Source organism: Macaca thibetana, chromosome 16, assembly GCF_024542745.1.
Source record: "Macaca thibetana thibetana isolate TM-01 chromosome 16, ASM2454274v1, whole genome shotgun sequence".
NCBI classification, from domain to species: domain Eukaryota; kingdom Metazoa; phylum Chordata; class Mammalia; order Primates; family Cercopithecidae; genus Macaca; species Macaca thibetana.
In genome coordinates, this window is record NC_065593.1 from 58455402 (window position 1) to 58479822 (window position 24421).

A 24421-nucleotide genomic window follows, 5' to 3' on the forward strand; every position below is an offset into this window, starting at 1 on the left:
CAGGCGTGCGCCACCACACCCGGCTAATTTTTGTATTTTTAGTAGAGATGGGGTTTCACCGTGTTGGCCAGGCTGGTCTTGAACACTCCTGACCTCAGGTGATCCACTTGCCTCGGCTTCCCAAAGTGCTGGGATTACAGGCGTGAGCCACCACACCCGCCTTGTTTGGTTCTTTATTTTGAAAGTCAGAAAAGTCAAGGGTCTCTCCAATCCTGAGTGAGGCTGGGGCTTTGGTCCTGCTGCCTGGGAACCATGAGGGGGTGGAGCAGCAGGTGGCTTAGAAGGTGCCTGAGGGCCACGCCGAGGGTGGATCCCTGGGGCACGGGAGGCCGCCTCACAGGGGCGCACCCAGAGGGCAGTAGTCCCCAAAAGGCCTGAAAGCCGGCCCCTGCTCCTGGAAGATGTAATGAAATGAACACTGTGACTCGCAGACATGAGCCACCAGCGGGGCGTCTGCCTGTAACCAGGGAGGATCCCCAAGGCCTGCTGAGGCTTGGGGCCTTGCTGGGTGGGTGCCTGGATGCTAACCGGGCTGCCCTGAGACCCAGATTGAGGCGCGTGGTGCACAGCAGCCAGAGCCCCCGCCTCCAGCTGTGCTTTTCGTGACGGAAGTGCGGAGTGTGGACTCGCGCTCTGTCTACACGTGTGGAGCGAAAGTGAGCGTTTTCTCCCCTGCCCCTGGTGCTTCTCTCTGCATTTGACTCAGCGATGCCTTGTGTGTCTGGAGGCCCTGATCACTTCTGCAGGGGAGGGTGCTATGATCCGGGCAGTGTGTGGCCCCTGGTCAGGCCCCTGGATTTCCAAACTCAGGTGAGACGTCTGGAGTGGGCTTGCATTCCTCCTGCCGGCCGGCTCTGCGGCTGTGTTGATCTGATCGCTGCCGAAATGAAAGTCTCGGGGTGCTCTGAAACCAGGTGTCTGGCACACTGGTCCTGTTGAACGACCGTGTCCTCAAAGGAAGTTCTTCGGCTCTGCAGGAAGCTGTGCTGGAAGGCACAGGACTGGAGGCTGCGCTGGGGCTCCATGGGCTTCCCCCTGCCACTGAGCCTGGGCAGCCGCTGCACTCCCCACAGGCCCCCCAAGTTCCCAGCCGTCCCGTCTGTGCCCAGTTAGAGGTGAGGGTGTGCTGCCCTGCGGGGCAGGGTTCCTACACTGAGGGGCTTCCCAGGGCTTCCAGACAACACGGTCTCCTGTCCAGGCACTTCCTGGTGGGTCGGGTTAAATTTCCATCCAGACCCTTTATCCCAGGTGGCCCGAGCCTGGTGTCTGCCCTGTGCTGGCTGGCAGAGGCCTCGGGAGGGCAGGGCCTGAAGACAGAGGTCCAGGGGCATCTCTCGTGTAGGAGAGGTCACAAGGGCTGTAACGGGCCCCCAAGGCCTGCCTCTGATGGCCTTTCCTTCTGGCATCAGGCCTCTAAGCCATGGCCACCCATGTCACCCACTGACAGCTGCTACCGGGCAGGCCTTTCCACACGTGCTCCCTACACAGATCGCATAGCCTCGGGAGATTTCAGGTTTCTTCCTCTTTTTATTATCTTAAGCCTGCTTTGGGCGCGGTGGCTCAAGCCTGTAATCCCAGCACTTTGGGAGGCCGAGACGGGCGGATCACGAGGTCAGGAGATCGAGACCATCCTGGCTGACACGGTGAAACCCCGTCTCTACTAAAAAATACAAAAATCTAGCCGGGCGAGGTGGCGGGCGCCTGTAGTCCCAGCTACTTGGGAGGCTGAGGCAGGAGAATGGCGTAAACCCGGGAGGCGGAGCTTGCAGTGAGCTGAGATCCGGCCACTGCACTCCAGCCTGGGCGACAGAGCGAGACTCCGTCTCAAAAAAAAAAAAAAAAAAAAAGACTGCTTTGGTCGCCTTCCGGACACCACCACTGCCCTGGGACTCTTCCCTTCGCTGCAAGGAAGATGTAACGTGGCTGAAGGGGCCTGTACAAATGCAGAACATTTGGGGTCAGGGTGAGGCAGACTCTGTGGGCCACCGAGCCTGCAGGCCTTGCCCGGACCTCCAGAACATACGTCAGACAGTGGCCCCACGTGCACCTGGGGCAGGCCTGCCATCACCACATGCTCCGGCCAGCTGTGGCTACTGCCAGAGGGGCCTTGGGCTCCCTGGGCATCCTACAAGCCCTGAGGCACACGGCGGCCGGGCTCTCTTCGGCGGAGCCCACTGACCTCAGAGCCTCAGCAGCACCTGGTGTCCGGAGACACCAACACTAGCCCCGTGCTTCCAGGTGGCAGAGAGGGAAGTGGAGGAAGCAGGCTCTCCGCCGGCTTTTCTTTTTCAGTCGCCACCAGCTTCAGAGAGTGCGGGTCCTTCCCGCCGCGGAGCCCTCTTCTCTAATTGTGTTGGACCAGGGAGGTGTCACCAGTTCTTCTGAACGGATTCTGTCCCTCCCGCTCCAGCCTGAATGGCTGGCATAGCTCTGACAGGGTTGGCCCATGACCCCAGCTGGCGGGGAGGGCTTGTCAGCCACAGGCTGGATGCCAGGAGTCCCGCCATGCTCTGAGAGCAGCGCATCAGGGCTCAGCCCTCTCCCAGCCGTCAGGAGCTTCGCCGGCAGGCGGGCCCAAGTCTCCCCGGGAGTGGCCACCTGTCCTCAGGCAGGGCCGACTGCACGCCTGTCACCCTCGGGGGACTTTGTCATGTCCACTCTCCTCGTGCCTCACCCCGTCCCGGAGCCTCTCTGCCAGGCCAGTTTTATGCTCGGCAGGAGCGGGGGCCACAGCTGTGACTCCCGCCCCTGGGGTCTTTGTCTCCGCAGGTGGTGCTGTGGGTCGGCCTGGGCATCCTGGTGGTGAGCACTGTCACCACACTGTCTGTGGGCGAGGAGGTCCCCGAGGACTTGGCAGAGGAAGCCCCCGGTGGCCGACTTGGAGAGGCCGAGGGTTTGGTGAAGGCAGAGGCAGCGCGACTCTCAGGTATGCCCACCCTGGGCCTTTGAGCCTTCTCAGGGCAGGTGCCCACTGGGCATCTCCTGGGTCTGGTCCAAGGATTGTGCTTATCTGCTCAGTGGCCTCTGTCCTATGTGGGTGCAGCCAGCGGGGTAGGGCCACCGCCTTGCCCATGAAGATGCTCTGTGCACCATGGCTGGCTGTGGGGTGACCGCCTGTATGCAGGGAACGTGGGACAGGAGTGGCCGCCTGTATGCGGGGAACGTGGGACGGGAGTGGCCGCCTGTATGCGGGGAACGTGGGACGGGAGTGGCCGCCTGTATGCGGGGAACGTGGGACGGGAGTGGCCGCCTGTATGCGGGGAACGTGGGACGGGAGTGGCCGCCTGTATGCGGGGAACGTGGGACGGAGTGGCCGCCTGTATGCGGGGAACGTGGGACGGGAGTGGCCGCCTGTATGTGGGGAACGTGGGACGGAGTGGCCGCCGGCCTGGATGCCTGCCACTCGGTGGGCTAGGTGGGGTGTACGTTTCTGAGTGTTGCTCACGTGCTGTTCATTTGAGGATGTCAGTTTCTCCGGTTTTCTCCTGGACAGGGTCGGCGATCAGGCCTCAGTTTGGTTTGCTGCTTCAGGTTATTTATTATTTGTTCACCAGGACCGTGGGTGGAGTTAGGACCGTGAGCCCTCATGCAGCTAGCTGCAGGCCACTTTGGGATGGGCCCCGCGGTGCCCCGTAATCTTGACTCTCCGTCTGTGGCACAGTCCCGGCCGCGGTGCCCCGTAACCCTGATGCCTCCGTCTGTGGCAGAGCCCAGGGGTGCAGAGATAGGTGTTTCCTGAGTGTGGCTTTCCAGGTGCAGCTGCAGCTCCGTGGCCTGGATGGCTACTGCCTCCCTGACCCTCCCAGGCCTAGAGGGGGAGTGCCACACTGGGCGGCCCGGCAGGCAGCAGACCTCCCCGGGCCCAGGCCTGCCCACGAGCTCTGAGTGGCGCCAGGCAGGCATGGGCAGGCAGGTGCCGTCCACGATGACCTTCATGCTGGGGTCTTCTGCCCCTGACAACAGCCGGGTTTATTCATCCACAGTGCCTGTGTGTCCGCCACGTCCAACGCACCCCTGAGCAGAGGCCCCAGCTCAGTCAGATTGTCTGGGCGTCATCTGCACACCACCCTGGGAGCCCTGGTGAGCAGTACCGGCTGTGGCTGGGGGTCTCAGGTCGCTGTGGAGGTGCTGGCCAGTGACTTCCTCCTCGGGGAGGGGCCTCCACTTCTATAATGGCCAGGAGGAGAGGTCCGTCGAAGGGAGCCCCTGGCTTCTGCTGAGCGTGTGGGGGCGCCGTCTCAGCCGTGACCCTGGGGCTTCTTGTCATCTCTGCTCTGAACTCCGCACTCTGTGCCTGGAAAGCTCCTTCCCAGTGTTGTCACCTCATACACACCCTCCGAGGGTCTCCCTGGATCCGCTGTGCTCAGATTTGCCAAGGATGACTGTTCCTGGATGGCGAAGGTGGGCAGGGGAGCCCTGCCTTCTGGGTTCCCTGCAGCTGGCGGGGCTGTGGCTGGGGACAGTTGGGGTCACCAGAGGAAGAAAACGTGAGTGTTGGAAGCCGCCGGTGGCTGCCAGCTGCCCTGCGTTGGCTTTGGTGATTCAGCCTGGAACAAAGTCCACCTGGAGAGGCAGGTGGGGGTTTTACACCCACCTCAGCTGGGGCCCCAGGCTCGGTGCTGCTGAGCAGGGCCACCTGTTGCTGTTCAGGCCTCTGGGCTAGAGTGGGCGCTGACACGGAAACTGTCGGTGGGTCCAGTGTGCTGGGACCCCCCGGCCTGGGCAGTGAGGGGTGTCGCCCTCGTCTAGCGGGCTGCTGGGAGTGGACTTCTCTTCTCAGTGGCAGCCAGCAGGAGGCTCCCCGTCCCCCCAGCCCTGCACGGCCTCCGCTTGCGGCTGGTGCAAGCAGCTGTATCCTGTCATGAGGCTTGTGCGGGCCGCGAGCCTCCGGCTCACCTGGTGCCCTCCGAGGCCACATCTGGTTTCTATTTCTTCCACGAGGCTGTAACAAAACACATGGCCCCTCTCAGAACCACATGCCGCTTGTTTTTAGCGTGTCTCCGATTTTCCAGCCCCGGCTCCCCCATGATAGATGGGCTGCCTGGCTGAGGCTGAGCTGGGGTCGAGGGTCCTGCACCGATGCGCGCTCCCTGTCGGACGGCTGAGCGGAGTTTTATTGGTCTCCTTGATGCTGCAGAGGCCAAAAATGGTATCTGCTGACCGGGTGAGAGTCCTGCGTGGCCCTGGGCTATGGCTGGGAATCCCATCCTCATGCAGATGTCGTGGTTAGATGCGCACAGCCTGGGCCCCATGCACGGCCTCGCAGGTCTTTGTGAGCATGGCTGAGTCCCTGCAAAGGCTCATGAAGACGGTTACCTTGAAAGCTGGGAGTCGGGCCGTTCCTACCTGCTCTCTCTAGCACCCTGGAGGCGAGGGGCAGGTTCGGGTTTTGTGACATCTGTTCCTTTCTTGGAGCTGCAGGTCCCCCGTCCCTCCCGGTTCCTGCACGCCCCTCATTTGCTGCACGGGGCAGCACAGCAGGGCCCACACCCCTCAGGCACCCTCGTGCCCGCTCCCCCAGTGGGGCAGGCACAGCTGCACTTCCACTCGGTGAGCAAATGAGGCAGCGGCCTGGCTGAGAAGGGAGCCAGAATGCGGTGATAGGGGACGGAATGAGGGTCTGGCTGGGTGTCGACGGGTCGTGCGTGTTGGTGCAGGGGCAGAGATGGCCACAGTTCTGTGTGCTCAGGCCCAAGCGGGGACACACGGCCCCCACGCGTGGAGCCAGGTCACATGGCTCAACCCAGGCCAGAGGTTGCGGGAGGCAGGGTCCTTCGGAACCTGGCCAGGTCCTGTGCGGCTGGCACAGTTATCTCAGACAATGGAATCAGCTCCCTGCCATTTCAGGACAGCAGCAGAAACACGGCACAAAATTATAACAGGAGGAGAGGTGTGGGGGACACAGCAAAGGAGCTATCAGAAGCCTTCTCCGGGCCAGTGTGGTGGCTCACACCTGGAATCCCAGCACTTTGGGAGGCCAAGGCAGGAGGATCACCTGAGGTCAGGAGTTTGAGATCAGCCCGGCCAACATGGTGAAACCCCGTCTCTACTAAAAATACAAAAATGAGCCGGGTATAGTGGCAGGATGCTGAGGTGGGAGGATCGCTTGAGCCTGGAAGGTCGAGGCTGCAGGGAGCCGAGATGGCACCACTGCACTCCAGCCTGGGTGACAGAGTGGGACCCTGTCTCTTAAAAAAAAAAAAAAAAAAAGGCCGGGCACAGTGGCTCAAGCCTGTAATCCCAGCACTTTGGAAGGCCCAGGCGGGCGGATCACGAGGTCAGGAGATCGAGACCATCCTGGCTAACACGGTGAAACCCGGTCTCTACTAAAAAATACAAAAAAACTAGCCGGGCGAGGTGGCGGGCGCCTGTAGTCCCAGCTACTCGGGAGGCTGAGGCAGGAGGATGGTGTGAACCCGGGAGGCGGAGCTTGCAGTGAGCCGAGATCCGTCCACTGCACTCCAGCCTGGGCGACAGAGCAAGACTCTGTCTCAAAAAAACAAACAAACAAACAAACAAAAAGCTTTCTCAGTAGGGCATTGCTCCAGCAGGGTGGCAATGTCCCCACAGTCAGAGGAGAGAAGGGGGAAGCATGTGGCCCTAAGTCTCTCACAGATCATTCCGTGCTGTATGGAAGGAACTGGGAGCTTCTCCCGCCTCCCAAGAGACAGCAGCAGTGCCTACCGCAGTGGAGGCAAAAGCAGTGGTGAGGAGGTTCCGCCTGCTGGAGGCTGTACCAGGGCCTGGCTGTGTTGCCAGCCCAGACACCCGGGTACCAGGAGCCAGATGGCCTGGGATTCCCCTTCACGTTCGGAAAGATGAGACCATGAGGTCATCGGTCAGCTATGTGTGGAAGATTGGGCTGTAAAGCCAAGCCCTTAATGAGTAATCCTTTCTCATGGCAGCATCAAGGGAAAGTCAGAAAGCAGCTATTGGAAAAGTTGCCTAAAAGCAGGGACTAGCTTTTAAAAGTCACGTCAGCGGCCATTGTTCCCGCCTCTTGCGAGTGTGGCGCCCTGGGATCCCGAGCCTCCTCGTGAACTTGGGGTGGCGCTCGAGTGGATGAGGAACTCCGTCAGTGAGATGCTGGGACTATGTTTCTTTTTTTTTTTTTTGAGATGGAGTCTCGCTCTGTCACCCAGGCTGGAGTGCAGCGGCCGGATCTCAGCTCACTGCAAGCTCCGCCTCCCGGGTTTACGCCATTCTCCTGCCTCAGCCTCCCGAGTAGCTGGGACTACAGGCACCTGCCACCACGCCCGGCTAGTTTTTTGTATTTTTTAGTAGAGACGGGGTTTCACCGTGTTAGCCCGGGTGGTCTCGATCTCCTGACCTCGTGATCCGCCCGTCTCGGCCTCCCAAAGTGCTGGGATTACAGGCGTGAGCCACCGCGCCCGGCCACCAGGACCATGTTTAAAAGTCGCTTCTTCTGGGGACCATCTGACATGACTGTCTCCGTCTTTGCTGATCACAAGGCACACAGAGGGAGCCACGGCGGGTCCAGGCTGGCAGCCTGCAGAGCCACCTTGCCAACTCTTGGGGTCTGGACGGCAGCGTCGCTGGCCTCCCTGCCCGTCTGTGCTGGCCTTTGGTCTGGGGTGGACGCCAGCCTTGAATGTGGAGTTGGGGACGCATTCGATGTTGCCCCTTCCCCTCCAGGTCACCACCTCCAAGTCCCCGAGTGTGCCTCACTCCAAAGACTGAGTCCTGAGCTGTGGCCTTGGCAGCCTCGGGGCCTCCATGCCCGACTGGACAGCAGGGAGGAAAGTGAGGGATCCGCCTCCGCCGTGGCCCAGTCGTGGCCTCTGTCACTTGTTAGGAAGGTGTGTGTTTCTGTGCGTGCCAGGAGCTGGGAACCTGCGTCAGCACCCGGCAGTGAGGAGCCGCTGGGACAGGGCCAAACACGGCATCCCTGGCGCCGGCGCCGATGACGCCCACGGGTCGTGGTTTTTTGTGACTGGAGATGATTTTTGTTTTTCTTTTTGAGACAGAATCTCGCTCTGTCGCCCAGGCTGGAGTGCACTGGCACGATACTGGCTAACTACAGCCTCCACCTCCCAAGTTCAAGCGATTCTCCCACCTCAGCCTCCCGAGTAGCCGAGAGTATAGGCACGGCACCACACCCGGCTAATTTTGTATTTTTTGTTGAGACAGGGTTTCGCCAGGATGGTGTTAAACTCCTGACCTCGAGTGGTCTTCCTGCCTCGGCCGCACCGCACACCTGGCCTGGAGGCGATTTTTGAAGCCGAATGAGGGGGATGGTTGCTCTGCGGCAGCACCCTCCGCTGTGTGTTCCTGGGGGGGTGTGTGGAGCTGTCCCTCTTGGCCGTGGCCGCCTCTACTGTGGCTTAGCTGGTGTATTGCTGGCCTCTTAGGAGAAGAAATTCAGATGCCAGAGATCTCCTCCCTCCTGAGGAGCTCAGTCGTGAGCTGGCGGGGGCACTGCCCACACAGGGCCCCTTTCTGTCTTTGCGCAACCTGTGTTGATGTCGAGATCCGAAGCGGCTGGCAGCACTCAGATGTTTTTCAGTTGCTAATTTTGAAGTTTTGTGTTAGTTTTACTGCAGCCAAGAGGCACTGCGGGCAAACTGTCCCTGACGCAAAGGTCGGCTCCGCTGTGGAAGAGGCTGTGTGCATTGCCCGCGGACAGCTGCAGAGCGCCAGGCATGAAGGCTGTGAGTGCGGCCCTCGGCTGGTCAGCTGCTGCCGGCGGCGGGGAGCCAGGATGCTCGCGCAGCCTTCCCGCAGGTGCCCGTGCAATCCAGCAACACTTGCAGAACGCTGAGAGGCATGGCGTTCCCGGGAGGTTCTCCAAAGAAAGGGACCTCTGGGGCAGCTCCTGGCTCACCGTGCTCACCTCCCATCCTGCGGCTCCTGCACCCACACGGAGCTCCCGCTGGAGCCCCAGACGGTCATTCACGGCCTGAGGAACTGAATTTTGCTTCGTGCTGAGAAAATGACTTCTCAGAGGCAACTTGTCCTGTGACAACGGAGATTTCCTTTGTTTTGCTATATTTTCCCTTCCCCTCCCCAGCCTCCCTTTCTTCACGTAGTCATCCATTGGACAGGCCCTCTTGAGTGACAGTCGTGGCTCGTTTCTGCATATGGAGCCTCTGCCGAGGCTTAATCATGTGATGACGACTGGTGTGTTTTCACTTGCTCTGGCGGGTGGCCAAACGCTTATAGAACTGGTCACTTGGGCCGGGTGCAGTGGACCACTTGAGGTCAGGAGTTTGAGACCAGCCTAGCCAATGTGGTGAAACCCTGTGTCTACTAAAGATATACAAAAATCAGCCAGGCATTGTGGCAGGTGCCTGTAATCCCAGCTACAGGAGGCTGAGGCATGGAAATTGCTTGAACCTGGGAGGCAGAGGTTGCGGTGAGCTGAGATTGCGCCACTGCACTCCAGCCTGGGCGACACAGCAGGAGTCCGTCTGGAAAAAAAAAAAAAAAAAACAACAACGGTTGAATTTGTTACTTAGCTAAACTGTAGAGCCTAGTGTCTGCTTTCTGTTAACTGGTTTATTACCCAGTAGGGTGGTACCTATCCTCTACAGTTTGTCTAGGACTCTCAACTCCAAATTGACAACAGTGTAACTGTCTGTTTCCCTAGACTAACACATCAGGCTGCTCTTAGAAGGCTGGTATAAAGCTAAGATAATTGTCCCCATTTTCTTCTCCTTTGGGAGCTGGTGAGCCCCCATCTGCTGCTCTGAACCGGACTCTGTGAATTCTTCCCCAGACAGCTTCACCTGAGTCCCCCTAGGCTGCAGCGCCTGTCTCAGTGGACATATGGCCTTGCTGGGACAGGAAGGTGGTGATGGAGGTGATGATGGCGGTGATGGAGGTGATGATTATGGAGGTGGCAGTGATGCAGCGATGGTGGTGGGGATGGCAGTGGTGGTGGTACGGCTGGAGATGATGGTGGTGATGACGGAGGTGATGGCAATGATGGTAGGGGTGGCAGTGATGGTGATGGTAGTGGTGACGGTGGTGATGGCACTGATGGTGGTAGGGATGGAGATGATGGTGATTGGTAGCGGTGATGGTGGTGGAGGTGATGGTGACGGTGATGGCGGTGGTGATGGAGGTGATGGCGGTAATGGAGGGGACTGTGGGAGAGTCGGTCGGTGGGCTCATGCTGCCATCTGGTGGTAATGACTGAGTATTACATGGACTCTAGCTCTCCCTGCCCCCAGTTAGGTGTAAATTGCATTTTGACATATTTTTGTTATGAATACACATGAAAAATGACAGTTTTCTGTGCTACTTAGCTGCTAATGATCGAACAGGAAAAAAAATAACTGCTTTGGCTCTGCCATTGGGCTGGAAAATATGGTAAGAGTCCAGGGAGAGCCGCCCCGCTCCTGCAGTGCGGTTCCCTAACTGTGCCCTGCTCCCAGCCCAGGATCCGGTCGTGGCCATGGCCGAGGATGGCCGGGAGAAGCCGAAGCTGCCAAAGGAGAGAGAGGAGCTGGAGCAGGCCCAGATCAAGGGGCCCGTGGATGTGCCTGGACGGGAAGATGGCAAGGAGGCACAGGAGGAGGCACAGCTTGATCGCCCTGGGCAAGGTACTGGGCACTGGCCGGGGGTGGAGACGGGGAAGGGGGGCCCCAGGTCCTCCTCTGCAGGCCGGACACCCTGCGGCGTGGCTCTCGGGGCTGTGTGTGTGTGTTTCCCTTGAGCCCATCCTAAGTTCTGGTCATTTTTGTTTTCTGTGTCTTTCAATTCAGATGAATGTGCTGCCCCTCCCAGAGCAACTTGTTTGCAGCTGCCCCTGGTGTAACTTTAGTGTCAACTGCGCTTGACCAGGCAGCAGGGAGGCCAGCGGGGAGGTGGTATCTGTTGGCCTGTGTCACACTGTTGGGAGCCAGAACCCAGGGAAGAGCCCAGTTCAGATACCCTGGGAAGGGAAGGAGGGGCCTCAGCCTGACCCCATCTGTCCCCCGTGCCCTTGCAGGGATTGCCATGCCTGTGGGCGAGGCCCACCGCCACGAGCCTCCTGTTCCTCACGACAAGGTGGTGGTAGATGAAGGCCAAGACCGAGAGGTGCCAGAAGAGAACAAACCTCCATCCAGACACGTGGGCGGAAAGGCTCCAGGGGTCCAAGGCCAGATGGCACCGCCTCTGCCCGACTCAGAAAGAGAGAAACGGGAGCCGGAGCAGGGAGAGGTTGGGAAGAGGCCTGGACAGGCCCAGGCCTTGGAGGAAGCAGGCGATCTTCCTGAAGATCCCCAGAAAGTTCCAGAAGCAGATGGCCAGCCAGCTGTCCAGCCTGCAAAGGAAGACCTGGGGCCAGGAGACAGGGACCTGCATCCTCGGCCCCAGGCAGTGCTGTCTGAGCAGCAGAATGCCCTGGCAGTGGGTGAAGGGGAAAAGGCCGATGGGGTGCCGCCACCAGGCAACGCCGCCGGGGATACAGGGCAGCCCGCAGAGGACAGTGACCATGGTGGGTGTCACCCTGGGCTCGTGTGGGACAACGCTTCCCTCTCGGGCTGGGGAGGCTGGGCAGGGGCAGCAGAATCGATGGCTCCTCCCTCAGGCCCCAGTCTCTCGCCCTGCTCCAGATTAGCATGCAAATGGGGCGGCCCGGCAGCTGGTGGGGACAGGAAGAGGCTGGTGGCTGACAGCTACTGTAATATCTGTCACACAGTTGTTTGCCAGACCACTAAATGTCAGGTGCCGCGCTGTGCTCGTGTGTCTGCGCGTACACGGGGGGTGGCGCGGGGGGCGCCTGACAGGTAACACGTTGTTAAGTGCCCGTCTAAGAGCTGCTTAGGACGGTTCTTGCATTTTAATTGCGAAGGCAGTTAACATTGGCTCATTGCCACAAGCCTATGAGGTTGTTAAATATTTTTTTATTGCTTCGCTAGTAATCATCAGGTTGAATATAAACTGTGCTGACGGGGGTGTCTCTTTAGAAACATCTGCCACCTCCTTTTGTCCCTCCTTTGCCTTCTGTCCCCCCCCAATCCTCCCTTGACTTTCCTGCAAAACCTCCTGAGTCTTCACCGTGTGTGCAGGTGGGAAGCCTCCCTTCCCAGCAGAGAAGCCGGCTCTGGGGGCTGGGCTGCCGCCTGAGCCTCGTGAGCAGAGGGACGTGGAGCGAGCGGGCGGAGACCAGGCGGCCAGCCAGCTGGAAGGTAAGGCCTCGGCCCCACAGCTGCCCGCCTCAGGCCCAGGGAGCAGCAGCCCCTCCCCTAGCCCTGGGGGGATGCCCAGGTCATCCTAGGGAGCCCTGTCAGGCACCCTTCTCTTTCTTATAAGCTGACCCCTCGGATAGCTTTCTGCTCCCTTCCCATCAGCAGCTTGCTTTCTGGGAACGTTTTATCCCTCCCTGGGAGCGTTTTATCTCCCTTACTCCCCTTTAAAACACCTGCAGCGTTGTCACCTGGCTTGTGATTACCATTTTGTCTCATTTTAAAGCAGGTTTGTTAGCAGTTCTAACACTCGCAGTATTTAAAGCCAGGCAGGTGTGGGCGTGCCTGCACCCAGATGTGGAGGTTTATTTTAAGGCTGTGCCCCGAGGGGACCTGGCTTGCGGGTGGCTGCACCCACCCTGGTCCTAGCAGAGCCCCAGCCCAGAGCGCTGCTCGCACTCCCTCGGCCCTCGGAGCTCGGCTGTGTTCATCGGCAGGGATCTGTCACCTGTTCCTCCAGGAAGGCTCCTCATGCCTTTGCTCTCCTGAGAATAAAACTTACTGTGACTCCTCCTCCAAACTTCCTGCCCCTTGGGTCCCAGCTGTTGGCTTTTGCGGCCCCTCCTTGTGACCTCACGCAGTTGGGTGGCAGCAGCCCCCCCTGTGGGCCTGCTGGGGACAGGCTTCTGTGCCATGTCCTCTCCCAGGCTGGGGGTCCACTCGCCCTCTGAGGGTGTGTGGCTGAGCCCCCGCTTGCCAAAAGTCAGGTACATTTGGTGGCAGCGTCCAAGCCTTCTCTCAGGGTGGTCAGCCGTGCCCCATGCGGCGTCCACGTGTGCCCCGGCATTGAGAGGGTCTGTTCCAGGGATCTGTGTGGGGGTCACAGGGCACAGCCGCTCCAGCCTCCTGGGCCAAGCCCCTGGGAGCAGGTGTGGGAGCTCTGGGCCAGCCTTGGCGCGGGCACCTCCCAGGGCGTTCGTAAGACACGCACTTCCTGCCGGCGCCTCTTGCCCTGTGGCCTCAGGACAGCCGGTCCGAGGGAGGGCGGGTGCAGCAGCCGTGTCCCAGTGGCCTCAGGACAGCCATGTCCCAGTGGCTGCAGCCTGGCTTCTCACGGGTACACCTCACCCTCCTTGCATCTGCAGCGCGGAAGACAGAGCCGAAAGGTGCCCCTGGGCTTCCGGAGCTCTGAGCTGCTTCAGAAGTTCGCACGTGTGGGATTTTGTCTTAGGTTTTAGTCAGGCCCTATTTTTTGGTTCCAATTCCTAAGCTCTGTTACCTGAACCTGTTTGATTCTTTTGATTTTCTTCTTTCTGAAAAAGACTTTTCACGGTTTCCTATTCTGCCTTTCTTCCGTATGCCTCTCAACGGGACGAACAGCTGAGATTAAAAAGATAGTAGCAGGTACGAACCCAAAGGAGTGTGCTGAAGTAAAGAGCGCGCCTGGAGGGCCTCAGACCTGAGCGCAGCCCCTCGGCGGCACACCTGCCCCAGGACAGCCCTGCATGGGGACACGTGTCAGGCCCCAGACCCAGGCTCAGCCGCAGCCCTCAGGCGGGGTCCCGATGCCCACTCTGCTCCCTTGTGTTATAAATGCCGTGGTCCTCCTCAGCCCTGCTGTGGCCTTGCCTGTCATCAGGGGGCAGGCTGCTTAGGGCACCAGCCGAGGCGGGGCGCTGCCTGCGCTGCTGCCTCATGGGCCGCCTTGAGAGATCTGTGTGGGTCTCAATAGGTGGGTGGCTCCGTGCCTTCTGCAGTCTGGTCCCTGTGGTGTAGGTGGGCTCTGGCTGTAGGAACAGCCTGTCTCCACCACAGTGCTTCACATGTGTCCCATGTGGCTTCTGGCTGGACGTGGCAAGGCTCCTTCCTCCCTCCCCCTCCCCCTCTTTTTTCCCCTTCTTCCTCTTCTCCTCCCTCCTCTTCCCTCCCTCCTTCTCCCTCCCTCCTTCTCCCTTCTCCCTCCTCTTCCCTCCTCCCTTCTCCCTCTTCTCCCTCCTCTTCCCTCCCTCCTTCTCCCTCCTCTTCCCTCCCTCCTCCTCCCTCCTCTTCCCTCCCTCCTTCTCCCTCCTCTTCCCTCCTTACTCCTCCTCTTCCCTCTTTCCTCCTCCTCCCTCCTCTTTCCTCCTCTCTTGTCCTCCTCTTCCCTCGCCTTCCTTCTTCTCCCTCCTCCTCTCTTTCTCTCTCCTCCCCCTCCCCCTCCTCCCTTCTGTCTCCTCGTCTTTACTCCTCTTCCCAGCACCAGGCCCAGGGCTAGTCCTTCGGGGAGCAAGTGAGGCCGTGGTGCCTGCCCTTTCGGAACCCTGTCCTGGAGTACGGGGAGGTGTCACTGGCACGTGGGATCTTGTCCTTGTACTGTTGACGATTCCGTGGTTGAGCCCTGCAGCACCCAGGGCGAGAGCGTGGCCCATGGCCAAGGTGGCTGGTCTGCTGCCTGCACTTCCTCATGTGAAAGGAGGTTTGCAGGAGACCTGCTCTGCCCGTCATGGCCTTTCCCTGCAGGCAGGCGTCTGGCCTGGGGTGCTGGCAGGGAGCAGGGGCTGCCGCTCGAGGGCCAGCCCCATGGCCCTGATCTCCTTGGAGCTGGCCCTGTCCCCTACATGCAGGGGTCTGGGCGAGGCCCAGGGCTGCGTTCCTGGGAGAATGCTGACCCTGCGCTTCTCTGGCTGGTCATGGTGTCACTGGGGAGGCTGGGCCGGCGCATCAGTCTATGTCTGGCATGCAGGGGCTCTCCCTGAGATATCTGCTCTCACTACTCGCAAAACATCCTTCTTGCTCCTGGATTGAACTTTTGTGCCTCACAGCCCTAACCCATCATTTTTCAAAGCTTCCTATAATAATCTGAAAATGTGTTGTAAAAATTACATAATTCACGGCCGCTTGCAACAAATAACTGGCCAGTGCTGAAGCGAGTCGGACCAGGTGCTCCTGCAGCAAGTGTGCGCCAGCTGTAACCCGGGCAGGCCTGGCCCTGCAGCAAGTGTGCGCCAGCTGTAACCCGGGCAGGCCTGGCCCTGCAGCAAGTGTGCGCCAGCTGTAACCCGGGCAGGCCTGGCCCTGCAGCAAGTGTGCGCCAGCTGTAACCCGGGCAGGCCTGGCCCTGCAGCAAGTGTGCGCCAGCTGTAACCCGGGCAGGCCTGGCCCTGCAGCAAGTGTGCGCCAGCTGTAACCCGGGCAGGCCTGTCCTCTGGCCCTTGCTGCCGGCACCAGCTCTTAACGCTGGGCGCACCAGGGCTCCCCATCACGCAGGACCTGCCCAGAATTTCCACAGCAGATGGTGTTCAGGAGCAGTGGTCAGGACAGCTGGCCGGGACCTCACTGACGCTCCAGCTCCCATGCTCCCCTTAAAAGAAGACAGCTTTTGTTTGTTTTAAAAATTCTCATCTCGGAGGAAACTTTCTAAAAGTACCAATGTTCTTTTCAAAACATAGCTTACAGTTTTTCTTTTCTTTTTTTCTTTTTTGAGACAGGGTCTCGCTTTGTTGCCCAGACTGGAGTGCAGTGGTGTGATCACAGCTCACTGCAGCCTCAACCTCCTGGACTCAAGTGATCCTCGGGCCTCTGCCTCCCGAGTAGCTGGGAGTACAGACGCCTGTCACCACACCCTGATAATTTTTATTTTTATGTTTTGTGTGTGTGTGTGTGGAGATGGGGATCTTGCTATGTTTCCCAGGCTGGTCTCTACCTCCTGGGCTCAGGCGATCTGCCTGCCTCGGCCTCCCAAATTGCTGGGATTACAGGCATGAGCCTCCGTGCCCAGGCTTATTTTCTTACATATTTGTCCTAGAACAACTGAATGTGTAAAGTGGAAAAAAAAAGAAAAACCCACCCAGCCCAGATAACCATCTCTGACATTCTGGCACATTCCTTTTGACTCCGTGTTGCTCTGGACACTCATTTTCATGGACAACAAGCAGGCTTGCTGGGGTCCTGCCGGGTGCAGCTGCGGCACAGCCAGTGGGAGAACGATGCAGCAGAGTGGCTGGCTGGCGGGAGAGGCCGTCCCGGGTGGGCTTCCAGGGGCAGTCAGGGCACAGCCTCTCCCGGGCCCTCGGACCTGCGTGTCTCACTGCGCTGTCCGGGCTTCATGGTCACGGTCATGACGAGTGTCACCAGTGGCCAGTGTTCGGGCGCACTCCCTGCAGGTGACCTGTGTGTTGTCTTGCTGTGGGCGCAGTCTTGGCCCAGCAGGATGCATGAGCAGCCCCGGCACCCTCTGACTGTGTTCTTTCCAAACCCAGAGGCTGGCAGGGCAGAGATGCTGGACCACGCCGTCCTGCTTCAGGTGATCAAAGAACAGCAGGTGCAGCAAAAGCGCTTGCTGGACCAGCAGGAGAAGCTGCTGGCGGTGATCGAGGAGCAGCACAAGGAGATCCACCAGCAGAGGCAGGAGGATGAGGAGGACAAGCCCAGGCAGGGTAGGCTGGGCCGGCGGATGGAGTGGGGTGGGGCCAGGCAGGGGATCTCCTGCCGTCATCATGCGGCTGGGTCTGAGCCTCGGTGGCCTCAAGTCCTGAGGGTGAGTGTGGGTTTGGTTCCCAGTGCCCAGTGTTGCTTGTTCTTTTGGGCCCACTGGCACCCTGTGTTCAGTGCTGTGGCTCAGTTGATGGCCGACTTCATTTGCAGTGGAGGTGCATCCAGAGCCCGGGGCGGCGGTGCCCAGAGGCCAGGAGGCCCCCGAAGGCAAGGCCAGGGAGACGGTGGAGAATCTGCCTCCCCTGCCTTTGGACCATGTCCTCAAAGCTCCCGGGGGCCGCCCCGCTCCATCCCAGGACCTTAACCAGCGTTCCCTGGAGCACCCTGAGGGGCCTGCAGGCAGAGACCCTGCTGGCCCTCCTGATGGCGGCCCTGACACAGAGCCTCGGGCAGCCCAGGCCAAGCCGAGAGATGGCCAGAAGGATGCCGCCCCTGGGGCAGCTGGCACGGTGAAGGGGCTCCCCAAGGGCCCAGAGCAGGTGCCCGTGCCAGACCCCGCCAGGGAAGCCAGGGGTCCAGAGGAGCACCTTGCAGAGGAATTCCCCAGGCAAAGTCAGGACATTACTGGCGGTGGTTCCCAAGACAGGAAAAAACCTGGGAAGGAGGTGGCAGCCACTGGCACCGGCATTCTGAAGGAAGCCAACTGGCTTGTGGCAGAGCCAGGAGCAGAGACGGGAGACGCTCGCATGGAGCCCAAGCAGATAAGCCGAGACCTGGGCCTTGCAGCGGACCTGGACCTGCCCGGCAGGGCGGGAGGAGCGGCTGCACAGCCCCAGGCTGTGGTCCACCAGCCGGAACCGCGGGTCATCTCTGACGGCGAGCAGGACGGACAGCAGGGCCACCGGCGGGACCATGGCGGTCACCTGGAGATGAGAAAGGAGGCCCACGGCGGGGACCATGTGCCTGTGTCTCACGAGCAGCCGAGAGGCAGGGAGGACGCTGCTGTCCAGGAGCCCAGGCAGAGGCCAGAGCCAGAGCTGGGGCCCAAACGAGCTGTCCCGGGGGACCAGAGGCCGCACAATGCCAAGCCTAACCGGGACCTGAAACTGCAGGCTGGCTCTGACCTCCGGAGGCGACGGCGGGACCTTAACCCTCATGCAGAGGGCGAGCTGGCCCCAAGGGACGGGGTCATCATTGGCCTTAACTCCCTGCCTGATGTCCAGGTGAACAACCTCCGTGGCGCCTTGGACGCCCAGCTCCGTCAGGCTGTGGGGGGAGCTCTGCAGGTGGTCCACAGCCGGCAGCTTAGACAGGCGCCCAGGGCTCTGGAGGAGTCCTAGCACCTGCTGGCCATGAGGGCCACGCCAGCCACTGTCTTCCCCGGCCAGCAGCAGGTCTTTCTCAGCCGCATCCCAGCCGAACTCTGGAGGTCACACTCATCTATCTCCAGGGTTTCACGTCTGAGGCCCTCACCAAGTGTGAGTGAGAGTATAAAAGATTCACTGTGGCATTGTTTCCAGAATGTTCTTGCTGTCGTTCTGTTGCAGCTCTTAGTCTGAGGTCCTCTAACCTCTAGACTCTGAGCTCACTCCAGTCTGTGAGGAGACGTGGCCTCCGCTGCGAGCCGGCCGGTGCACGCCCAGGCTCAGGCTGGGAGCCGCTGTGTCTGCGGTCAGGCCTCCTGCTTCTGCCAGGCAGCACGCGTGGTCTTCAGGTTGAGCTCGGCCGTGCGTGGAGGTGCACATGGCTGCTGATGGTCCCAGCACAGGCTACCGTGAGAGCCAGCGTCCAACCCCAAACTTGCAGCGACTCGGAATTATAACTGTTTACTGATGTTTCCCACAGTGTGGCAGGAAGTTTTGAATAAACACTTTTGCCTTCCCCCAGCCTCAGTGGGTGCTGTTTGGTGTCCGGGAAACGCAGGGAGCAGGGGCCGGACTCGCGAGTGGGGCATCCAGGGACACTCCTCTTGGTTGGCCCAGCCCTCCATGGTCTGTGTTTTGCAAAATCCAGTTGTGGCTTTTTTTTTAAAAAGTAAAAAACACCACTGATACCTGATTAGTGAAGTTGGGGGAGTGACTGAAAGTCTGAGGCCAGCTCAGGATTCCACATGTATAAAGTAGAGGCCAGAGGTCACGAGGGAACAGTGCCATGACCTGAACATCGAGCATCGCAGTGACCGGACACGAGATGCAGCACAGCCCCAGAGAGACCCTGTGAGCAGGCAGAGACCCGCCTGGTGCCAGGAGGTTGTCCAGCCCCCAGGGCCAGGCCGACATGCATGCTGCCCCGTGTCCAGGACAAGCTCCACAGCCCTCTTGCCTGGCGGGAGAGAGGAGGTGCTGCTGTGTCCAAGCACATGTAGATGGGGACTGCTTCCCTGAGTCTGTGTCGGCTCGTCCTCTGGGGAGTTTGTGCCCCGACCCTGCCACGAAGGGGTCTGGGGGGCCCTTGTTGGTGAAGGGTCTCTGCACGGAGGGCCTGGCCTCGGCCTCTGGCGGTGTCTTCCACCTGCACCTTTTGATATCCTTTGGCTTTTTATTGTAGTTTCTTACCTTGAAGGATGTCACTGGGCAGCCTGAAGACTGGAATTTTTTTTCTTTTGAGACAGAGTCTCACTCTGTCGCCCAGGCTGGAGTGCAGTGGCACAATCTCAGCTCACTGCAAACTCTGCTTCCTGGGTTCAAGCAATTCTCTTGCCTCAGCCTCCCTAGTATCGGGGACTACAGGCAAGTGCCACCACGTCCAGCTAATTTTTTTTTTTTTTTGTATTTTTAGTAGAGACCGGGAGTCACCATGTAGGCCAGGCTGGTCTCGAACTCCTGACCTTGTGATCCACCCACCTCAGCCTCCCAAAGCGCTAGGATTACAGGCTTGAGCCACAGCGCCTGGCCTGAAGACTGGAAATTAACTAGAGGGAAGCTTCTGGAGGCTGAGTGGTGACGCCTGCGGAGTCCCGTGGGCTGGGAGGAGGCTGCAGGACCAGGGGCACTGCTCAGCAGTTGGGAGGTACCCCGCCAAGGGGGTTCAGTCCTGGCCATTTCTGTCTTTCAGTCTCAATTAAAAACAGTTCCAGATGAACCACTGCTCAGTGGTAAAACGCCTTCTGGACGTTCCCCTCAGATTGGAACTCCATTTGTTAAATTGCTCAAAGTGAGATTTTCATTCTGGCTGGATTTCCCCAAATATCTTGCCGTGACCCAGTTTTCTTTTTCTTTGGAGGTTATTCCACCCTCCCGCTTTCTGCTGAGATGGCTGCTGTTGGAGCGGGCCGCCCTCGGCCGACACACAGGCATCCGTGACCGCCGTGCCTGTGCTGCCGCCCATCCTGCTGCACCCTGGAATCCCTACACCCCCAGCAACAGGCAGGGTCACCCGCCCCCACGCACACTTCCTTATTCCTGCCCACCCCCAGCCCAGGTGGCAGCCCCTCAGGGAAGGAAAGAGAAACTTCCTTCCCCAAAAGCCTGGCAGACCCCGGGGTGGGGCTTCTCAGAACGACACAGAGGGGCCCCGGGGCCAGGCTGCGCTTTCTGACGGACCACAGGCTGCTCCTGTCTGGTCAGTCCTGGTGCAGGTCACTGGGCCGTGGAGCCTGCCTCTGGGGGCTCAGTTCCAGGGCAGGGCCGCAGGGATAGTGCCGTCCCGTTGCCAGTGGTACTTCTGTGCGGGAATAGACTTGCACAGCACACTGGCCGAGGGACAGATTGAGTGGAGCTCAGCCCTCAAAGAACTTCTGGCATCGCCTGAGAGCCAAGGCATTTGCTGTGGTTTGAACGTGTCCCCTCCAAAATCCAGGAGTTGCCTAAGTGATAGTATCAACAGGTGACTAGGCTGAGGGCTCCTTCCTCGCTCCTACGATTAAGAGTCTTATAAAAGGACTGGGCGCGGTGGCTCACGCCTGTAATCCCAGCACTTTGGGAGGCTGAGGCAGGTGGATCACAAGGTCAGGAGATTGAGCCCATCCTGGCTAACACAGTGAAACCCCGTCTCTACTAAAAATACAAAAAATGAGCTGGGCGTGGTGGCAGGCGCCTGTAGTCCCAGCTACTTGGGGTGCTGAGGCAGGAGAAGGGCGTGAACCTGGGAGGCAGAGCTTGCAGTGAGCCAAGATTGTGCCACTGCACTCCAGCCTGGGCAACAGAGTGAGACTCTGTCTCAAAAAAAAAAAAAAAAAAAAAAAAAAAGCCTCATAAAAGAGGCTGCACGCAGCATGCAGGTCATTTGCTCTCTTGCCCCTCCGCCTTCTCCAGCATGAGGACGCGGCACAAAGGCCCTCCCCAGACACCAGTGCCAGTGGCTGGATCTCGGGCTTTGCAGCCTGCAGAGCTGGGAGAAATCAGGCTGTTCTTTGTAAATCACCCAGTCTCAGAGCTTTGTTAGGGCAGCAGGACGGCCCAAGTGCACCTGAAGTAGTTAAGAGCTCTGCACTGTCCCTGCGGTGCGGAAACAGCAGAACCCCTCCCCCTTCCCTTTGCCTGCTCCCCGCCCCTCCCCCACTCCCCCCCAGCTTCCTGAGCTGTCACTCAGGGAGGAAGGGCAGAGCAAAAGTGCAGGAAGGTTTGGAAGGAAAAAGGAAATTTGGAGTGGCAGAAAAGACGGTGTCCCCAGGAGGTCTGAGAGCTGAGTTTGGAGGTGTGGGCCATGCTGGGCCACAGAAAGTCTGGCAGGTCTGTCACCACCTCACACACGGGGTGAAGGACAGCAAGGGGGAGTGCTGGGAAGACAGGTCTGTGGGCGGGACAGGAGGCTGGATCTGGAGGGAGAAGATGCAGGAAGCTCTGCCAATGAATTGCCAGAGAACGGAGGAGAGGGCGTGACAGGGCTAAGAAAAGGACGTTTGTGCAGTGAGGCTCGCTCATGGATGAGTGCTGGGCACACGTGAGGAGGAAGGCAGGGTGGGGGCAGCTGGCCGTGCACGCTGGGGAGGCAGGTCAGGTGGGTCATGCCAGCACAGGACGTGAGTCTCTGGCCTGTGCACGGATGGGCTGTGGTGGCTTCACCCCAGCAGTCTGGTCTGGATTTCTGTGGTTCCCAAGATGTGACACTATCCTGGCCCTTGGGACAAAATCCAGCGCTCTGGCCTGGCTCCTGCAGACTCACCACCCAGATCAGACCGCAGGGCATTTGACCCTTAGGGGAAGCCAGGCTAATTCTGGGGTAGCATCTGTAGGAGGAAACATGGAGGAACAGACCTCAGAGGCCCACGGGGTCAGCTGCTAGCACGGGCCTGGGGGCAGGTGCAGGCTGCAGCCCCATGACAGTGCGACCTCCACAGCCCACGCAGTCCCCGCCACGCCCTGCAGGTGGCGCTCAGGCCCCACGGACTCCCAGGTCTCAAGGTCAACAAGTGCCCGGGCAGCATCAGGATGTGACCCTTCTCACCTTAGTTTTAGGTCAAGTGATGTGACAAGGAGGGGGAACGAGAGGGCAGGTGCCATCAGTGAAGTACCTGGGCTGCTGAGGGGGGTGACCAACCCCACACAGGTGGGGCAGTGGCTGCTGGTGCTCTACACAGGCCCCTCTCGGAGACTCAGGCCCTTTTGTGAAGAGCCCCCGCCCTGCCCCATGTCCAGGAAAGCCACCTGCGAGGACCCTGCCCCATGGAATGTCCCCTTGTGGTGCTGACGTCCTTGTCTTTGGTGTGTGCTGTATACCCACAGCGAGATCTGCAGGCTTCACCAGATTCACATTAAATACCTTAGTGAGAATGTTTTTTTTTTTTTTTTGAGACGGAGTCTCACTCTGTCGCCCAGGCTGGAGTGCAGTGGCGCGATCTCGGCTCACTGCAAGCTCCGCTTCCCGGGTTCACGCCATTCTCCTGCCTCAGCCTCCCGAGTAGCTGGGACTACAGGCGCCCACCATCTCGCCCGGCTAGTTTTTTGTATTTTTTTAGTAGAGACGGGGTTTCACCGTGTTAGCCAGGATGGTCTCGATCTCCTGACCTTGTGATCTGCCCGTCTCGGCCTCCCAAAATGCTGGGATTACAGGCTTGAGTCACCGCACCTGGCCGAGAATGTTTTAAAATGGGGACCTTGAGGCAGGGTGTCCCCAAGTCCCAGCCCTTCCAGTTTTGGGGGAAAGGCTTTGGGCCCCATTCCACCTCGGAGAGGCCAAGACCCACATGTCACAGTCTGCACACAGTAAGCCCCAGGCTGCAGGACTTAATGGAGTCTTTACCGTGGCTTCCATTATATCTTATTCGAACTCAGATTTACAGACACAACACTGGAAAACCAATTCCTGCTCTACCCACGCCTCAACTTGTTAAGAAGAAGAAATACAGGATCTAACACCCAGGAACGTCACATCTTCGCCATTCCCACTTCCTTTCTGCCCTAGGCATTCAATGTGTGCCACCAGGGGCCATGAGGACGAGGGCACCGCACCCACGGCAGCAGTCAGGTGTGAAGCTCAGAGTCCCTCCTAACAGCCTCGCTCCAGCGTCTTCTTGGCCTGCAAGATAAAGTGTTTTGTCTGAATGGCTTGCTTCCAAGTTAGATATGGCTCAAAAGAAAGCTACCACACTAAATGTCGTATTCTACGCAAATACCTTACAGAGAACGTGGTGCTGGCATGTGGTGGGGGCTCGACTGGTTGGAGCCTGGGCCCCATGGGCCAGTTCTCTGTGTCACTTGTCCATGGGACAAGGGCCTCATGACACTGTCATGGAACTCACTGCTGCACCCTCCTCTGAGCCCCCACCAGATGCCACACTGGGACCCAAGCTCTCATAAAGGGAAAGCAGGAGCCCCCCAAGTTTTTTTTTTTTTTGAGATGCAGTCTCGCTTTGTCGCCCAGGTTGGAGTACGGTGGCGCAATCTCGGCTCACTACAACCTTCACCTCCCAGGTTCAAGTGATCTTCCACCTCAGCCTCCCAAGTAGCTGGGACTACATCACCAGGCCCGGCTAATTTTTTTTTTTTTTTTTGTAGAGACAGGGTCTCCGTATGTTGCCCAGGCTGGTCTCAAACTTCTAGGCTGAAGCAATTCACCCGCCTCAGCCTCCCAAAGTGGTAGGATTACAGGCATGCGCCACCATACCCGGCAAAAAGTGCAACTTCTGATGAGTTACCCACCCCTGGATCCAAGGCTGCTAGGGCCGGGTAGCTATGAAGGCCATGGAGCTCTTGTTCAACTACCCTTTCTCTGGTCCAAATCTGCGGATTAATAGCTCCCAGTAAACAAGAGTCAGCACTGGCATCACGGCCTACCGCAGATACACTGAGGTGGTACCCAGAGAGGCTGACACTTAGGGAACCAGCCTCAGAATGACTTAAAGCCCCCACGGGCAAGAAGCCCTATCGTGCCAGTTGTGAGGGTGGCTGGGGGTGCCCGGCAGGACAGGTGCTGAAGGAATCCACCACTGCAGCTGCACGGGGCGGGCTGCAAGTGAACGGAGATGAAGACCCGGAAGGCGCTGGGCACTTTCTGGGAGTCCTGTGTTGGGTCGATCCTGGCCTGACACCCCTCGGCGGCAGTGCTAACACGAAAGCTTACGCGTTTTACCAGGCGCTTTAGTGCACACCTTTCCCATCCTTTCTGAGGTTGGTGCCAGTCCCGGTTTACAAACACGCAGGAACAAACCCGGGACGGCCGAGGTTTCGCGGGCTCGTCCGTGGCTCGGTGGTTTGGTCAGCCGGCGTCTAAAGCACGCGGCAGGCGCTCAAACCTTGAACCAACGGGAAAGCAAAGGAAAGCTGGGGCCCCCTGGATCTTGGAGGGGAAGGGCTAGGAGGGGCCCGCGCCCACCTACCGCGGCGGCGAAGCAGCTCCGCAGGGCCTCGAACTCCCGCGCGCAGAGGTCCTTGCTTAGGCTGCCGCCTGGGGCCGTGGAGGCCTGCACGCACCTGCCGTACGCCGCGGCCTGC

General features: G+C 59.3%; 2 protein-coding genes across 13 annotated transcripts in view; one reads left to right on the plus strand and one right to left on the minus strand.

Moving 5' to 3' along the window:
• SLC38A10 (solute carrier family 38 member 10) overlaps positions 1 to 18431 on the plus strand; it is a 53499-nt gene extending 35068 nt beyond the window's left edge. For 3 of the 4 annotated variants that reach the window (XM_050763986.1, XM_050763989.1, XM_050763988.1), the window contains 7 exons: positions 2770 to 2926; positions 10401 to 10568; positions 10958 to 11446; positions 12021 to 12140; positions 13518 to 13541; positions 16376 to 16552; positions 16761 to 18431. In XM_050763986.1, coding sequence (XP_050619943.1) covers positions 2770 to 2926; positions 10401 to 10568; positions 10958 to 11446; positions 12021 to 12140; positions 13518 to 13541; positions 16376 to 16552; positions 16761 to 17890 — 2265 coding nt within the window. In that variant the 3' untranslated portion in view covers positions 17891 to 18431. The remainder of the gene's footprint in view (positions 1 to 2769; positions 2927 to 10400; positions 10569 to 10957; positions 11447 to 12020; positions 12141 to 13517; positions 13542 to 16375; positions 16553 to 16760) is intronic. The other variant, XM_050763987.1, reaches the window with a different exon arrangement.
• Positions 18432 to 22706: 4275 nt separating this feature from the next.
• NDUFAF8 (NADH:ubiquinone oxidoreductase complex assembly factor 8) overlaps positions 22707 to 24421 on the minus strand; it is a 269205-nt gene continuing 267490 nt past the window's right edge. For 8 of the 9 annotated variants that reach the window (XM_050764118.1, XM_050764120.1, XM_050764122.1 and 5 more), the window contains exons 3-4: positions 24307 to 24417; positions 22707 to 23006 (exon numbers count right to left, since the gene is read on the minus strand). In XM_050764118.1, the coding sequence (XP_050620075.1) occupies positions 22977 to 23006; positions 24307 to 24417 (141 nt within the window). In that variant the 3' untranslated portion in view covers positions 22707 to 22976. Of the gene's footprint in view, positions 23007 to 24080; positions 24223 to 24302; positions 24418 to 24421 lie in introns of those variants that run through there. The other variant, XM_050764124.1, reaches the window with a different exon arrangement.